Below are 19747 nucleotides of genomic sequence, written 5' to 3' on the forward strand. Positions count from 1 at the left end.
AAAATTAACAGGAATTAAAAAGTTTTGAAGATAAAAAACATGTTTCTGCATAGTTAGCAAGGTAGTGCCACGGCTCTATGGCACTACCTCACGGGCCGCCACTGACATCCCGTATCTCAAAAACTAAGTATTTGCGGACATACTATTATAAAACAAACTGTCACTATTTTTCATGCAGAATTACTCCTTAGAGTTTGTCGTACTTATTTAGAAACACCCTGTACTGTTAAAGATTATTGCTAGATCCCAAGTAGCAATTTGTCGACGCGACAACGTTGTCTACCGCGTGGCAACGTTTTCTTACAACGTTGTTATTGCCTAAAAGACGACCGTATTCTGCACTGATTTGGTGGACGATTTTTGAGTTGTCTTGACGTTGCCTAGGCAACCTCCTGTTTAAGCAACATCGTTTCGTAACCGTTGCATAAGACAACTGAAGCGACTATAAAAGCACCTGCGCGTGCAATGGTTGCTCAAGGAGTCAGACTAGTTATATTTTTTTACCTATATTTTTAACACCTGTATGGTGAATGCGAAAACCAAAAAGTAAACTGTTTTGACATCGTATTGGGTATTTAAATTTATATGATATAAATGCATAAAGGACTTATTACCTGATGTGAAATTTATAAACCCATCTCAGATTACCGTCAAATATGGATATTTCACCTTTAAAAAACACACGCGCTGCTTTTTTTATGACAGTTTTGACAAAAAATATGCAAATTTAAAAAATCAAATTTTAATATAAAAGTCAAAATTTATGTTAAAGATGTTCTGTATAAATTTAATGTATTGATGGTGCTTTTAAAGTTATCAGAAAATGCCTGCATTTTTTATATTCTGTGTTTTCATTTTCTTTACATCCCAAAAATCTCAAGTACAGTAGAACCCCGCAAATCCGAACTAATTGGGTAGACAGCCTGTTCGGATTCCGAAAAGTTCGGATTATCCGAAAGTTAGCCTTAACTAGCAGTCCAAAGCTTTCATTGTGTTTTTGAGTAGCCAAACGTTCTCGCAAGAGTGTGGACAATATTTTTGGACTCAAGTTGACTACGAGAGAACCAAAGTAGGTTTGTGTTTAACCTTTATAAACACTTTATAAACCTATATATTAAAGTATAATATTTATTTTTAAGAAATTTTAAATGTCAAAGTCCTAGTAATCCTACATTGTCCAATTTTCTGGCTTTACTCTGTTTAATAAACACGTTTTTAAGTTTTTGTCTTGAATTTTTAAATTTTTTTCACTTTCCGTTGGTTCGGATTTGCCGAAAGTTCGGATTCGCGGGGTTTGGATTTACGGGGTTCTACTGTAAAACCAAAATGGCGCATTAAACAATATTACCAATATTACTAAAAAAATACCTAATTACCAACCTTAGACGGATAAGACAACTTAGAAGTCCAATCGCCAACCAAAACCGGCCGCGCCGACTATCAAAACCATTTTAGAACGCACCCTCTTATTGGGTGACAGAGGTCATGTGACCAGTGTCAAAAGTGTATCATTCTCATTAACAGCGTTGCCACATTTAGTAGATTTCTACTTTTTTGGTAGATTTTTGATATTTTTTAAAAAATTCTAGTAGGAAATATTTTTTAGTAGATTTTTGGTATATTTCAACAGAATTTGATCCATTTTTTCGAATCATGAGGAAACTATAATAAGTCTTTTTGAAAAATTTAAACGCAGAATGAAAGACTGCATTATTTAGAAAAACCAAAACGTTTCTTTTGAACGAGATATTTCGAATTAAAAGTCACTAAATTTTTTCTTTTTTTCACCCCTGTAACGTATTAAAATAAACATTATAGAAGTTTTCAGGGACTTTCGATCCTCGGTAATAACGTAATCTTTCTTTGTGCGTTTAAATTTTTCAAAAATACTTATTAGTTTTCTAAGGATTCGCAAAAAACGAAAACATTTAAAATAAATTGAACATTTTAACAGACGACATTTTGCGCCTATCCCCTTAAGTTAGCTGTTGTTTTTATTATAAAAAATCCCAAATATATCCCAAAAATACTTAAGTATATTTTAGTTTTTGATTTAGTAGATTTTAGCTAAAAAATGATAATTACCAGTTGGTGGTTTGGAATAATTAGGTTTCCAATTTTGTGGAATTGCTCTTGGGACATTTAGGACAGATGTGCATATCACTGTATTACTGTATATTTACATGGCCTAAAAAGAATCAACTGATTTTGTGAAAACAAAACTACTGAAAGAGTTAAAACTGACCTGGCCACCCTGTCTACCAAAGCAGATACAAAGATGGTTATCAAATCTCAAATGTACTGATAAAACAATGGAATGGAAACCAGCTATTAAAAAAACAAATAAACAGGTTGTTAAATAAATCGAAAATTTCTATCAAAATAAAATATATAATAATTAGTTTAGCATTATAACATTTTTAAGTCGTTGCGATTGTTGAAAAAACTGAAGTGTGATATGTAGTTGTCAAAATGGTAATAAATTAGTTGCCCGTATAACTACAGGTTGTAACATCGAAATGTCAGTCGGGGTAGGTGACGTTGGCCGAAACAACTGAAAATGCTCTCGGGCAACGTTGTAGACAGTGCATTTGTTTGTACTGATAACCAATGCGTCGAAAAATTGCTACTTGGGTTGTTAAATTACCTAACTTTTTTCTTATCCAACATAAGCGAATAATTTAAAAAGAAGAATGTTAAGTAAACCTGAGGCTATAGGTGGGTTTTAATTTCAGTAGTTTATAAATGCTAGGATGTTCAACAGGGTGATGCGAACTTTGAGAAAAAAACACAGTTTGATTCGTGCACCCGGCATACAATGAAAATTTACCTACTTAGTAACAATATTATTACAGCGATATTGTTAAAGAATACAGCTATAACATATTAAAAAAAATCATTTAAATTGGACAACAGGTCTAGGACATTCCAATCATCAAAAATGACCAAATTTTTAAGTGGGCCGATTTTTATGTACGCAAGTTTAGTTATTATTTTGCTATCTTAGGTACTTTAATATTTTTTATTTTAGGTAAAAAGTTTGCCATGTTAGAATTAAAAAGTGTGGTGTCAAACATTTTAAGGCATTATGAATTATTACCAGCTGCCAATTTTACACTGAAGCTTATCCCACAAGTAACCTTAATGTCAAAATCTGGTGTATTTTTGTCGATTAAAGAGCGCAGTTAAAATTTAAATAATTTGTGTTTATGATATAATTCTGTAGGAATGTAAATAAATACAAGCTAAACCAAGATTATGACTTTTTTTTCATATTTTAAGAGGTGGGTGGAAAATATTTTTAAGATACCGGGTCTTATGCCTGTATATGTGGAATTCCCTCGCCGCCGCTGAGATGGCTGCAGAGCCCACCACATGTGATACATTATCATCATTAGGTTTGTTCGTAGTACGATCCAATCGATCAGCAACCGTTGCCAACCATCAGACGCATGCGCAGTTAACAGTTAGCGCTGCGCAGTTAACAGTTCGAGTTCGTAGACTACGAACGCGCTTGCGTCTGACGGTTGGCAACGGTTGCTGATCGTTCTACGAACAAACCTATTATTAGTCATTATAATTAAAACTAAAAAAGTTATTTTATTTAAAAATATTTTAAAATAAAAAATATATTTTCTTTTTTCTACATTAGATAAGCATTGGTTTCCTCAGACTTACTGATTGGAAGTAATGGGATATTTTCGGTAAAAATATTTTCTATATCCTTAAATGCCTGGACAACCTGGGATATTTTAAACATATTGCCTTCAAATAGAGTTAGTGGAGTCACTGAAGGTGGATATGAACTATTACCTCCGATTTCGTTGAACCTCCATCGATTTGCATGAAAATTGGTGAGTGGTTAGAGGATATATCAAGGAACAAAGGTGACATGGTGCCAACTTGCGCTTTTACTCTGGGGGTGGATGCCACCCCTTCTCGGGGGTGAAAATTATTTTATAAAAATAACCCCATAATTTGATATAGGGACAAATTTCAAGCAAAATTTGTTATATAAAGTTATTAAAATAAATCAAAACTTTTTGAGTTATTAAAGATCAAAAATTTTAATTTTTATTGAGAAAAATGCATGATTTTAACCAATTTTTCATCAATAACTCAAAGAGTGTAAATTTTTACAAAAAAGTTATTATTATCAAAATTGAAGCTAATAAAAAATGAAATAAATCCCTTACTAGAAAAACCTCTTAGTGTTAAATACAAGTGAGTTATAGGTAATCGAATATATATTTTTTTCGGCGAGTAAAAAATTCTAAGTATTCAAGCTGAAATAACGGGAAATTAATGCATTTTATAACATTAACTTATTAAACATTTGTCAAAGTACTTAAAAATATCTATGAAATGAGCCCCCGAACATGTTGATAGCGTTAAAATTTATGCACCAAATTTTTTTCAAAATTTATCTTTTAAAAATTTTTCCAAAAAATGTTAATGTTTTTTTTTATAACTCCGTTCGTGTTTACGATATCAGGTTTTTCTAAAAATTTTTTGAAAGTTAATTCCAAGTGCTATTTAAGAACGTTAAAGCTAATCTTCTGAACCCCTTACTTTTTAAAAAATAAAAGGTTAAATATCCCCGGTTGCATGGTTCCCACAGCAAAATTTAAGATTTAAACGTTTCTATCTCGGTTATTTTTTACCCTATAGAAATAGTAAAACAGGTAAAATATTTGACACAGAAAAAACTAAAATTTGGTTATATATAATTTTTTACGTATATTGAGTATTTTTGGAGTTATTATCAAAAGAATATGAGAATTACAATAATTTTAAAAATTACGATTTTTTTAAATTATACCTTTTTTTCAAAAATATGCATTCTAAACCGGTCAAAATGATCGAAAACGTTACTTATGCTAATATAAAGAAGTTCTTGTAAGAATTACTATAAATTTTAATTTTTGTGGAAATGGCGTATGTTTTATTTTTCACTTTTTTATAAAAAAATCGAAACGGTTCTTTTATTTTCATTATAACTTGCTTAATTTTGACTATTTCCTTGTTCTGAAGCTCATTTGATAGGTATTCTGAAGTATTTTGATAAATGTTTAGCAGGAATATTATATACATTGCATCTTTTTCCCGTTATTTAAGCTTGAATACTTAGATTTGAGTACTCGTCGAAAAAAATACACATTCAATTGCCAATAACTCACTTTGAACTAGCATTAGTTTAGTTCTTTATGTGAGGAGTGTATTAATTTTTTTATTATCTTCAATTTCAGTAATAATAACTTTTTTGTAAAAGCTTATAGTTTTTGATTTATACGTGAAAAACCGATTTAAAACATGCATTTTTTACGAAAAAATAAAATTTTTGGTCTTTAATAACTCAAAAAATGTTGATTTATTTTAATAACTTTATATAACCAATTTTGCTTATAATTTGTCCCTCTATGGACTTATGGTATTATTTTTAATAAAATAATTTTCACCCCCGAGAAGGGGTGGCATCCACCCCCAGGGTAAAAGCGCAAGTTGGCATCATATCACCTTTGTTCCCTGAGGTATCCTCTAATTACTCACCAATTTTCATGAAAATCGATGGAGGTTCAACGAAATCGGAGGTGAAAACCTTCAGTGACTGCACTAAGTAATCCATTTCACAATAATTGGTGTTAGCACAACTGCTACTTCTTGCAACTTTATCCAAAATATTTCACCCAGACAGTTTCGTTTAATATTCTGTGAACATTTTTAATGTTCTCCCTCTATGACCATAACCATTTGTAAAGCACTTTAGACGCAATAAGGCTATTTATACAATTAAGGATTGAACCCTACCTAGTTTTTACAGAAAGTTTTAATTATATAACCTTATTGTAGTTTTGAAGCTGGATTTTATTAAATCGGGCAAGAGATATTTGGGAACTTGTTACGTTTTTATTATAAAAATAATGAAGCTAATATTTCAATTAAATTAAAACTAAAATCAACAAATCGCTTTACCACGAAAAGAAACTAAAAAGAATTGGCAGTGGTGTAGGTTAGCCGGTCGTGTGCATTAAATAGAGCTACTTCCACGTAAATTCACATCACGTCATGTCACTGACTCTTATGTCCAAAAGGCTCTTGGAAATATTCTCAAAAGTTTTCTGAAATATTATGGAAAGTTCTCGGAAATATTATGGAGAGTTCTCGGAAATATTCTCGAAAGTTCTCTGAAATATTCTCAAGAATTTTCCATTGAAAGTTCTCTGAAATATTCTCAAGAATTTTCCATTGAAAGTTTCTTGGAATATTCGCAGTCAGGAGAATATTTCCATTTTTTATAGGCGAATATTCTCGTAAACTTTCCAATGTTCGCGAATATTCGCTTGGAAATATTCTCGACTCACATCACTAATAATCATCATTGGCTCTACAACCCATGGTGGGTCTTGGCCTGTTCCAGAATCAGCTTCCATTCCTTCCTATCCTTTGTCTTGGTTTTCTAATTTCGTACTCATCACTAGAAAGTCGTCTTCCAACTGCTCCTAAAATCGTGCTCTGGGCTTACCTCTTCTCTTCACTCCATCCCGTCTCTGGCTATACATGTGCTTCGACGCCTCCAACTCATTAATTCTCTCTAAGTGGCCTAGCCACCGCAGCCTGTTTATTTTGATAGATCTACCAATACTAGGCTTACTCTAAAGTCGCGTTTACACGATGGCAATTGGCGAGACAATTGTCAGAAGACAACTGACTGGCATGAAATTATTGTCTTCGTGTAAACACTTCAGGCCAATTGCCTTGCCAACTGCCCTCACAATTGGCCCAAAATTCAGTTGTCTCCGGGAGTAGACTGAGGACAATCAGCTGCGCCCAGTGAGCCCTCCCACCACTCGAAATTTCAATTGTCGCGACAATTGGCGCCGTGTGAACGGTGTAGGCCAGTAGTGCTGTCTTGTTTTTTGCCAGTTCCCTCTAGTTCTCTTGTGTCAGTCAAAACATACACGTGGTTTGTGGGTTTGTGTTATTTGTGTTATTCGTGTTATTACGTCTGGTTATTCTTTAGCAAAATTGCACCAAAGTGGAGTGACGAAACGAATTTAAAATTCGTTGAACTTTACAAATAACACAGGTGTTTGTGGGACCAGCAAGATGACTTGTACAAGGATAGAAATGCTCGCGAAACGGCACTCGTTGCAATTGCTGAAAGCATAAACGTCAAAGGATTTGGTGAAGCTGAGGTGAAAGCAAAAATCAAGTCTTTCCGCGGTACGTTTAATATTGAGATGGGTAAACTAAAAAAAAGTGCCAAATCTGGATCTGGATCAGCGGATGTGTACGTGCCGACCCTTAAGTGGTTTAATGTAATGAAGGAAGTGATGGTGAATGGAACACTGACAAGGCAGACCAAAGGCACTTTGGTAAGTAGATATACAATTGTTATGCCATTTTTATTTTTATACATAGCAAATAATGTTACAATGCTAATGCTTTTCAAAAAACATAGACAGAGTTTACATGTAACAAAAAAACATAGAAATAAGTTTAAATAAGGGTACCGTAAACATGGCCTACTTTGCCCAGTGGGTCCAACTTTGCCCATTGTAAGGGTTATAATATTTGTAAAAAAAAATACTTGGCAACATAGCAAGGTACCACAGACGTTTACGCGCGCACTAAGAAACATGCAGAAATCAAGACAGTGTGATCTAACCTGTGTGATTGAAGTGTAACGCTTGTAGTAAGGTAAGAAATTTGAACACGTGTTTGTAGTTTTTTAGGGTAAAAGCTAAGCACTGCTGGGTATACACCAGTAGGAATATTAACTAAATATTTGTTTATACGTCTTTTTTAGTATTGTTTTAACTGAATTTGCGATGAAACGTTTATCAGGGATTACATGTTTCTTCTTTATAAAATAAAATCCAAGTGGGCAATGTTGTCCTGCCATTTGTCTCTAATTTTTTATTTTTTTATATTAAATGTTTTAGAGGCATTTAAAAGGAAACGGAAGTGTGCTTTTGAGTTTAACGTCACAAAGTATTAATTTTTACGTAAAACAGCATGTCAGTATTTACCTAATTGTTTTTTTTTTCGTTCAAGGACCAATCAAAATGCCAAGAAAAAGCAGAAAAAAATTGGGAGCAAGGCAGTATATAAACTACTCTGAAGGCATGCTTGAACGAGCTGTGGAAGCTGTGAGAGGAGGTTTAAGTTCCCGTCAGGCAGAAGAACGTTTTAAGGTGCCACGCCGAACCATTCTGAATAAAATTAAACGAACGCATGTTTCCTCCATTGGACGTCCCCTTACACTCACTAAAATAGAAGAAAGTCATTTAGTGGATGTTGTTATAGCAAGCGCAGAATATGGTGCTCCTTTAACAAGCCTAGAGATTAGAATGCTTGTCAAACAATATTTAGATGCCAGAGGAACTCGAGTTGTTTACTTCTCTAACAACAATCTTCCTAGTTGTGACTGGGTCAAGGCTTTTTTGTCACGACATAAGCACATTTTAACTCAAAGGCACCTCCAAAACGTTAAACGATCCAGGGTAGCCAACACTGAAGAAATCATATAGGGATATTTTAATAATTTAAAAATAACACTTGAAAACATCGAACCTCAAAATATCCTAAATTATGACGAGACAAATCTGTCAGATGACCCTGGTTCCCAAAAATGTGTATTTCGACGAGGGACAAAATACCCGGAAAGATACATGAATGCCACTAAAAGCGCAGTGTCTCTAATGTTCGCAGCTACCGCAACAGGAGAACGCTTACCACTGTGTCGTTTATAAAGCTGAAAGATTATATGATAGATGGATAACGGGTGGTCCCCCTCGTACATTGTATAATAGAACAAAATCTGGATGGTTTGATGCATCAACTTTCCAAGACTGGTTTTTTAAAGTTGTTTTACCTTGGTCAAAACGGGATAACAGCACAAAGGTTTTGATTGGGGACAACTTGTCCTCACATTTGAATATTGAGATAATAAGGGCTTGTCAAACGGCAAATATAAGGTTTGTATTTTTGCCACCTAATTCTACAGGGCTTACACAAACACGTGATGTTGGATTTTTCCGGCCTTTAAAAAGAGCCTGGAAAACGATCCTTACTGATTTAAAAACTAGTCAACCTAACTTAAATTCAGTTGAAAAAACCATCTTTCCTTAATTGCTAACAAAACTAATAGACGCGATTGAACCAAATTTTCAAAAAAAAATCTTCAAAGTTCATTTCGTGCAACTGGAATTTGTCCCTTTGACCCACATGAAGTGCTAATAAAAATGCCAAATGAGAAATTTGCCAAAAGAGTAAGTTCTGAAATTGATAACGCATTATTAAATTTTTTACAACAAAAAAAGAAAGGGGATACCATTAAAAAACGAAAGAAAAAGTTGCTTAATATTGAACCCGGTCAATCAGTTCAATTTGAAGAAATTGGTCAGAATCAGGAGGGAAGTGGGAACGAGGATTTAGAAGCAGAAATAGAGATGGAGACGAGTGACAACGAAAATTTAGCAGAACAAATGGAGATGAGTAACAGTGACGATGATATTGGTGGGGAGGCAGATGAATTACATGAAGAAGAGCAGGATGAAACGGTTGAAAATATCGAGTCTGATGAAAATATCGAAGTAGATGGAAATAATTTAAAAATTGGTACTTTTGTGGTGGTAAAATTTCTTACAAAAAAAAAACCGTTAAACATTTCATCAGAATTATAGTAGAAATAAACGACGACAATACAAACTACACCGTAAAATTTTTAAGAAAAAATATAAATGGTTTCTTTATTCAAACATATCAGACACATCGGACGTCAATTTTGAAGACATTATAAAAATATTAAAGGAACCTTCCAAAAGTAGAAGAGGATATTTTTCTTTTAAAGAAAATTTAAGTTGTTTTCAGTTATAATTTTTCGTGTTTTTTTAATAAAAGTGTAATATTTTTTTCTATTTTTATAATAAAAGTGTAATCATTTTTTTTCTAAATTTTTAATAAAAGTTTCTCCGAAATTGAATAAAACTCTGAAAAATAGAGCTTTTTTGGTCTAGTTTTTATTAAAAAATAAAATTAAAAACGTATATCGTGGGGATAGTAGACAAATTAAAACGTATGCCATGGGCAAAGTAGTCCTATAGTACGTTTTAATTTTGCCCTACAGTGAATTTAAAATAGGTGGGCAATGTTGAACTTTTCCGGGGCAACTTTGCCCACCTTGTATTTTTTTTTCTCGGCTTTGTTACAGATTTTTATAAAAAATGATAAGAACATTCTCGGTTAATATTTCGAGAGTTCTCAAAATAATTTTTGTATTTATTTATATGTGCTAAGAAAAGAAATATTTAAATAAAACTGAAATTTGCTGGGCAAAGTAGGCCATGTGTACGGTATATAAATATATGTACCACTTAAATGATATACTGCTTTGGCTTCTTCCAATAACAACTAGTGTATCATTTTAGCTTGCCATACTACAGCTCCTTCATTAGCAAAGTAGGTTTTGTAAGCATCCCTTTTATCTTTGGCATTTTTGGTTTGTTGATGTGGCCTGACTCTTGCAATGCTTTGCAACCCATTGGTTTCTGTCCTCCAGCTGCCTTCAATGATGGCGCCTAAGTCAAAATCCTCATAGTCTACTGATTCCCTAGGCGTGTATGTTGCAGTTGATTTGCTCCGCAGGAAATTGTGTAGGGCACAAGCAGCACAAATCACTTTGTCGATTGTTTCAGGTAGAAGAGGAATGGATTTCTCAAATATTCTAAATCTACTGACTAATATTCCGAATGCATTTTCCACTATGCGCCTTGCCCTTGATAGCCTGTAGTTAAATATTTTCTTTTCTGAATCCAACAATTGTCCTCCATACGGTTTCATGAGGTATTCTTTCAAAGCAAACGCATCGTCTCCCACAATAACTCCATTTGTAGGCAGCAACCCACCTTCAAGTGCTTTGAACAGAGAAGATCTTTGAAAAACTGTGCTGTCCGACATGGTACCATTGCTTCCAACATCAATGAAAGTGAAACGATAGTCGTGGTCAACTAGTGCAAAAAGGATAATGCTGTTATGTTTCTTATAGTTAAAATATGTGCTTCCACAATTTGCCGGCGCTCGTATATTCACATGCTTCCCATCGATTGCTCCATAGCACCCCGGAAAGTTCCATCGATCTCGAAATCCTTGCTCAATTTTTTGCCAGTCACCAACGGTCTCAGGCACCTAAAACCAAAAGTATAAATATATTGTTCGACCTCACTAAAAACCTCGGTTGCATGTGACAATATATACATGCAAATTATTATATTAACCTATAATTATCAATATTGTATGCTTTCTAGATCCCTGTAGCCTGCAGTACACCTAAAAGGACTGCTGGTGACAAAGATCAGGCAGAACCACCTTCTGCGGATAGTAACTTAGAAGAAGCAAATGAAAAGGCGGATGATCCAGTAAACTCCACTCCAATACCAGAACAGTCTCAGAATCAGAAATAGGTAACTCATCCTCCGATTGTCATCTCCAAACAACTCCGGACCACCAACTTAAAAAGAAATTTAAGGCACGGTCCAAAATTCAGCAAATTGCTTCTACTGCTCGTGAACTTAAGAATTTAAGTGAATCTATTTTACGCAGCGACCCTAAGAATGATAGAGAGTGGGACATTTATGGGAAGTCCGTGGCAGTACAATTAAAATCTTTGTCTGCTGTTCAGGCACTCACTGCCCAAATGGAAATAAATAATGTCCTGACAAAGTGCCGTTTTACTGACTTATATGGTGCATCTACAGGATCAGACCGCGTTTTAACTGTGTCTACTATGGTGTCATCCTTCTAACAGTCAGAGCCTATTTTACTTCAAATCAGGCCCGAGGCACTACATAATTTTCGGGTTCCTAACAAAAATTTAATAGTAATAATAATTTTTTAAATATATTAATTATTTAATAGAAATATAGTTGCACCAGAAATTTAAATTTTTATTAACAATAAATAAAATTTATATTTAAATAATTAAACATTGTTGAATTGTTTAAAGTGCAAAAACTACCGTGGAATTTCTCTACTATGTACAGCATATTATTATAAAGTCCTCACGTAGGTATATTATAAACCAGCGGCTCCAACCACTAGTAGAAAATATTAATTGGAGAGCCAAGCAGGTCTTGAGCAAATCATGGGACACGGCATTCATGTTCACAGAATCTTTGTAGGCTTCAAACAGGCAAAAGACTCAATCAAAAGGAACAGACTATACTATATGAACAGCTGATTTCAGAAAGGGACTCGAGTCATGTTAACGAACTTTCGAGATATGTATATATGCAAAAAACTGTCTGGATATAAACTGCTTTTCTGTAGTAAACGAGAAATACGCCATACGATTTGTCTATTATTATAATATATTTAACCTGGTTCCTTAACTCCACTGGTTCCACTCTTAACAAAAAATAACAAAAGACTGACTTAGGTCCTTTTCTGAAATAAGCTGTTCATATATTGGCTGAATTGGCAATACCACACAAGCTAATTATACTCATTAAAGCCACAATGTATGAAACTCAGGCATGTGTACGAGTACAAAACCACCGGACAGACTTTTTCAAAGTCTCGCAGGGATTGAAGCAAGGAGATGGGCTGGCCCCAACATTGTTTAACCTGGCACTGAAGTATGCTGTTAGGCAAATGCAAACTGGACGAGAAAACCTCCTGACTAACAGAACCGTTTAACTGGCCTCTTATGCCGATTATATTTTATATTATGAGTAGAACATGAACAGGAGCATAGGAAACATACGCAGAGTTAAAAAAGCAAACGAAAAGGCTAGGTCTGGAAATTAACATAGAAAAAAACAAAAATAATAATACAGACGACAAGAAAAAATATAGTCACACAAATCATTATATCTGAAAATGACATTGAAACGGTTGGAAAGTTTACATACCTGGGAGTAGAAATATATGCCGACAGATCAGAAAATGTAGAAATACGGAAAAGAATACCGCAGGCAAACAGAGCTTATTTACTCCCCTCCAATATATTTTAGTCTAAAAGTGTCTACCGAAATACAATGGTAGGGGAGCAAAGTATGCTAAATTTGCAGTCACTCGAGCGTTATGCGGACCTATCGGGTTGTCATTATTAGGTCCTAAAACCAAAAAAAGTTAAGTAAAATTTTCCATTTTAGTGGGGACTTTACAATTTTTAATTAAATTTTCCATTTCCAAAAATCGTTTTTTCCGATTATAGCGCTATCTATCCATAATTCGAAAAAATATCTCGAATGAAAGTTGCTTATTTTTACGTAAAGAATCCAAATCTGCAATAAAAAATTGGGGGTCCCATTTAAGATTTTAAACTAACCCCCCACCCACATCCGTGGGGTGTCGGTTTGATACGATTCGATAGATTTTTTAAAAACATTTTAAAAGTGTATTTTGCAGTTTTTCGATCTGACGTTCATTTCGCGAAATATTCGCTTTTTTTGTGAAACTTTTTGACTCGTCCATTTCCTTACGCCCCGCTCAAATCGTCAGATTTTTGAAATATACACTCTTTTGCATGTAGGATAGATTGTATTTTTAAGGATAGATTTTATTGCATTAAGAGCCAATATATGGTATTATCTGCAGGATACCAGGTTTCTCGCCATATGATAATCTCCGCTAGGGCTCCCCTACCACAAAGATGAGAATATAAAAAACCGTAATTCGACTAATAGCATGCTATGGCAGTGAAGTATGAGTCCTGAAAGAAACATCCAAAAACAAACTCGACACATTCGAACGGAAAGTACTGAGGAGAATACTAGGACCTGTGAGGGAAAACGGAATCTTCACAATTCGATACAACAACGAGCTTTATCAACTTTATAGGAAACACCCCTGTCAGACTTCATTAGAATACAAAGATTGCAATGGGCTGGACATGTGATAAGAATGGGAGAGGATAGGCTACAAAAAAAGCAATGGACGCTAGGATGCAGGGAAAGAGACCGGTTGGAAAGCCTAGAAAGTGCTGGGAAGACACAGTAACTAGCGATGCACAAGCATATTTAGAAGTCCGTGTATGGATAAGAGCAGCCACAGATAAAAAAGTGTGGAGGCAAAAAATAAAGGAGGCCAAGGCTCAATTTGAGTTGTAGTGCCATAGAACAAGATGAAGAACATAATGGGAGGACGAACTTCCTTTTTGCGCACTGTTTTGAGGTGTAAAATAAGTTAATATTGCATCTTTTTGTGCCTGTCGTTTCTGGTCTCTTAATTTTTGCTTTTTTCGTTTTTCACCGTCACTTAAATGATTGTAACTCATGATAATAACAAAACGATTACTTAGATAAGAAAAATAAGTGTTTAAAGAAATTTAATAAAACGACTAATGATAATGATTAATGAATAGATTAGTTGAACTAACTTAAAAAGCACAAGACTGAAAACTAATACATACAATCAAGCAATACCTTATCTTTGCATAAAACGGCATTAAACATCAACTAAATATTAAATTTAAAAGTGCATTTTAAATAAATATGACAATACGTGACGATACCTCTTTTTAATCCTTCTCTTGTATCTGTAATCATTCGGAGTGGTGTATAAATGTTGCTTATTGTTATTGGTGCCGACAAGGCAATCTATTATATAGTCTGTTCGCTAAACTCAGACGCAACTTTCTAGATATTTTAGTCGGTAATTTTGCCAATTTTAGTAAAATTGGCAAAAAATAATTACTAAATAGTTAATAATCACTAAATAGTTAGTAATTTCGCCAATTTTTGCAAAATTGACAAAAAACAAAAAAATTATCGACTAAAATATGTAGCCAGTTGCGTCTGAGTTTAGCGAACAGACTATACCTATGGTTTATGAATATCACTCTAACCTAATTTCCTGTTCATAAAATGAAATAATTTTGAAAATTCCACACCTGTAATTTTGAACCAATCAAAATACGTTATTTTGACAGATCACCATGGCAACGGAGGTATTTTATCGGAAATTTTTTGCTCGTGGGGTACCCAACAGCGAATTATAGTGGAAATTTTTTGACGTTTACAATAACAGAACATTTTTGACAGACTGGTTTTTATTTGTTTACATAATTTAGTTTTGATTCATTTTAGTTACAAAGCTAAGATGTTTTCTATATTCTTCGGACACCTCCTCTCTTCTTAATGGCGAAAATTCAGGACTTTGAATGTTTTTAATTAAGTTTCTATGTCTAATAAAATATATATAATATTTAGACACTAATTTATTTACCTTTTTCCCATTCAGTACTTTCAATTTTGCGTAGTTTAGTTTTAAAAACGCCAAAAAATAATTTTCTATCACTTGTAGTTACTCAAAACTTATGTAAAATTGAAGAATATACTATTTTCTATCTTGAAATGGTATTCCCATGCAACTGCAATGAGTAGAAATTACGAATTTGAAAGCCTAAATAATTGCTGACAAAGCTATGGCGCGCTATTAATCTGTTCATGCAGCTTTGGATTTTCAAATGCAAATTTGGTGTGGAATTTTCTTACCGAATACCACGCGAAGTCAAATTAATATCCGGAAATTTTTTTTTGATCATGAATATTTTTAGAAAATTTCCCTCGTCTGCGACTCAGGAAATTTTCAAAATATTCATGATCTCAAAAAAATTTCCGAAAATAATTTGACCTCTAGTGGTATTACTAGTGAAAATTTATTTTGTTTTTTTAATAAAAATTTTCTTTTAGTGATGTTTTCGGGCCCCATTAAAATTCGGGCCCGAGGCAGGGGCCTCATGGGCCTAGTGGTAAAATAGGCCCTGCTAACAGTTCCGGTTCCAGCCACGTCTTCGTGGCATCTTCAGGCCTTGAAGAAGATATTTCTCAAAACATAATTATATCGACCACAGAAGCACCCGTGACATCCGAGGCCAACCCCAATACATTTTCGGAAGTTTTTACCGCTCTCGGCTACAAAAAAGATGGGTAGTGGACTTAACTAAGCTATACAGGGTGATTGATTAGTAGGGTAAAGCTCAATAGCTCTGCTATAGTAATAGATAGCAATAAAAGTTAATAACAAAAATTGTAGCCATTTTTGAGCTTCAATTACAAAATTAGTTAGAATGTTACAGGTTGTTCGATAACACAGTGGCAGACCAAACTCATGTTTTTTTTTTTAAATGGAACACCCTATATTTTATTTTAAATTAGAAATCCCGTTAACTTTCCCATCACAAAAATATAAAGGTTTGTTATGTTATACAGGGTATTTACAAAGTTATAACCAATTTTATATGAAAATCGTAACAAGTTCAACTCCCTGTATAAATAAAAATAAGCAAAACAACAATGGTTTATTAATGCCATATTTTTTAACGTATTGTCAAAATTTTCAAGAATGGTCGATATTGCTAATTTTCTTTATATCAAATACAGGGTGAGTCAAAACGCAAGTACATTATTTTCTCAGTAATTTTAAATGAAACACCCTCTATTTTATATCACTATTGAAAAGTACCATTACCGTACTTTAATTTTTAGATAACATTCCCTATGTCTAAATTTATTAGTTTTCGAGATATTTTCATTTTTCAATGGACCAGTAGCGTGGCCACCCAAATCACCAAAATTTAATAAACTGGACTGATTTTTTTGGGGTTACGTTAATAATGAAGTTTATAAAATACCTCAAACAACAAGGGATGAGATGAAAAATAGAATACAAAGTGTATTTCGATGTGTTATTTTACAAATGCTCCGTAGAGTAAGTAGCTCATTCAATGATCGTTTTTAGGCGTACATAAATGCGTTAGGAGATAATTTTGAACACCTTATGTAATTAAATATTAAAAATATTTTATTAAAAGTAGCTTCTAATTTTTTCAAACATGTTTTTTGCAAAATGTATTACTGATAAATTATGTTTCGTTCTTTATTTGTTACATTGTTACATTTACATACAAAAGTAGTGCTTAATTGTCTTCACAAAATATTGTATTTTGTGTTTGTGTGTTTTTTTGTAAAATTTATTACTAATTTTTTTTGTTTATTTGTTGCATTTACATAAAAAGATAGTTTTTAATTGTTTCAAAAATGTTGCATGTAGTGGTTGTGTTTTTGTTTGTAAAATGTATTACGAATAAATTATTTTTATTTCTTTATTTGCTACAGTGTTACATTGATTACCGGATTGATAATCGGTAATCTTCAATTATTGTCAATTCAGTCATGGCTTACTTAAAATTTAGATAAATTTAAACACCTAAAATAATTTGCTCTGAAAAATGAAAATATCTCGAGAACTAATAAATTTGGGAATAGGGAATGTTATATAAAAATTAAAGTACGTTAATGTTACTTTTCAATAATGATATAAAATACAGGGTGTTCCATTTAACATTACTGAGAAAATAATGTACTTGCGTTTTGACTCACCGTGTATTTGATATAAAGAGAATTAGCAATATCAATAATTCTTAAAAATTTTGACAATAAATAAAAAAATATGGCATTAATAAACCATTGCTGTTGTGCTTATTTTTATTTATACAGGGAGTTGAACTTGTTACGATTTTCATACAAAATTGGTTATAACTTTGTAAATACCCTGTATAACATTACAAATCTTTATATTTTTGTGATGGAGAAGTTAAGAGGATTTCGAATATAGAATAAAATATAGGGTGTTCCATTTAAAAAACATAAGTTAGGTCTGCCACTGTGTTATCGAACACCCTGTAACATTCTAACTAATTTTGTAATGTGAAGCTTAAAGGTGGCTAAAATTTTTGTTATTAACTTTTATTGCTATCTATTACTATAGCGGAGCTATTGAGCTTTACCCTACTAATCAATCACCCTGTATAATTACAAACATTAAAATATCTAAGTTTGTTACTTGTCATCTTTTGGCGAATGGATTTAGTGTCCGCAGTCATATAAACCCAAAAAATACTTGTCATCTAATTTGTCAAGTAAATATTTGATTTACTTTGTTATTACTGTCAACTGTGCCTACCGACTCTAGAGACCTTATTCTCTTATAACATATAAATATCATGTTAATTTTAGATTTGTTTTTCCTGTGATAAACACAGGACTTAACAACACTACATTATAGTAATTATAGTAATATAATTATATTATATTATAATATAATATAATATAATATAAATATAATATAATATAATATAATATAATATAATATAATATAATATAATATAATATAATATAATATAATATAATATAATATAATATAATATAATATAATATAATATAATATAATATAATATAATATAATATAATATAATATAATATAATATAATATAATATAATATAATATAATATAATATAATATAATATAATATAATATAATATAATATAATATAATATAATATAATATAATATAATATAATATAATATAATATAATTTAATATATTATATTATAATATAATAATAATATAATATAATTATTACATTATAGTAATTACAAGGAGTTCTTTTGCTTAATTTGACTTTACTTTAGCTTCATTATTTTTAAATAAACACTGTTATATTGCTATTATTATTATTTTATTATTGTTATTATTTTCATCTTACCTTGATATATTCCCGGAGGCTAGTACATAAGGCTTCACACACCTCAGGAATGAAGTTTGATATTGCTGGTTTCGACACTCTGAAGAAATGCTGTAAGCTTCTGTAGCTATTTCCTGTAGCAAGGAATGGGAATAGTGTCACTTCCAATTTTAGCTTTGGCGACAATGCGTTTATCATTAAGGTATTCTCTTTCAATATTTTACTTTCAACCATCTGTAAAAGTTCATCAAAACTCTCTGGACTCATCCTTAAACATGCTTTATATTCCATTGGATCTTCCATCCGCAGTTCCCTTATCAATTGAGATGACGCACCGTGACTGTTTCTTCTTAAAAGCCATTTCCTTGTCCAATCCCTCTTCTTATTTAACTCTTCTTCTAGCACATTGCAAGACTCACTGATAAAATCCCGGTAAAGCTGATTTAACATTAGTTTTAAGTCCTCACCGGACACAACAGATGACGAGCAGTAGGCCATGTTTTAGCTGTCTACTGCCATGGCAATAGTTGGCCCCGTGTAAACATCTTCCCTTTCAACTGGACTGGCCTCCGACAATCTGCAACCACGTGATGATAATTGTCCAATGACAATTGTCTACCCAATTGCCATCGTGTAAACGCGACTTAAAGGTGGTAAAGCTCAAAATCATAGCGTCTATAGTGCAGCAGATATGTGAAACAATTGTGCATTTAATGATAGAAGCATATAATTTGGACCACATGTACTACACATCTAAAGGTTCAAATTTAGATATGAGGTCATATCAGATTTTGCCTTTTACAAAAATGGCGGGCATTCAAAATGGCGACTATACATATGTGACTAATAGCACGATAACTTTTGAACGAGACGTCACATTTCAACCAAATATGGTGTATAGGTTCTTTTTTTGATGTATAAGATCGAGGTCCTAAACCGGAAGAATCAGTGTACCAGAAGTTGTGCCTTTCTTGGTTTTTATGTAAAAATATGTTGTTTTCTTTTTCAATTCTTTCACCCTGTATGTGTTGATTTTTCAAAAAGTTAATACCGCCATTGAAAAGAGCGTAAACATATTTTTTAGGAAATATTTTGAACTGTTTAGTTATGTTAATTACCATTCAATAAATGCATAACGAATTATCACATGTACCCATGTGCGGCAGATTCGTGCAAATATTATAAGAACTGTTGTGCATTTAATGGTAGAAGCATA

At 32.7% G+C, this 19747-nt stretch overlaps 1 protein-coding gene across 3 annotated transcripts in view; it reads left to right on the forward strand.

The window, feature by feature from the left end:
* LOC114336456 (cytochrome P450 4c3-like) overlaps nucleotides 1-19747 on the forward strand; it is a 222147-nt gene that overhangs the window by 94109 nt on the left and 108291 nt on the right. For 2 of the 3 annotated variants that reach the window (XM_028286826.2, XM_028286825.2), the window contains one exon: nucleotides 3032-3256. The exons of the other annotated variant lie outside the window; for it this stretch is intronic. In XM_028286826.2, the coding sequence (XP_028142627.1) occupies nucleotides 3032-3189 (158 nt within the window). In that variant the 3' untranslated portion in view covers nucleotides 3190-3256. Of the gene's footprint in view, nucleotides 1-3031; nucleotides 3257-19747 lie in introns of those variants that run through there. 3 annotated transcript variants of the gene reach the window in all.

Source organism: Diabrotica virgifera, chromosome 6 (assembly GCF_917563875.1).
Source record: "Diabrotica virgifera virgifera chromosome 6, PGI_DIABVI_V3a".
In the NCBI taxonomy this organism is placed as follows: Eukaryota; Metazoa; Arthropoda; class Insecta; order Coleoptera; family Chrysomelidae; genus Diabrotica; species Diabrotica virgifera.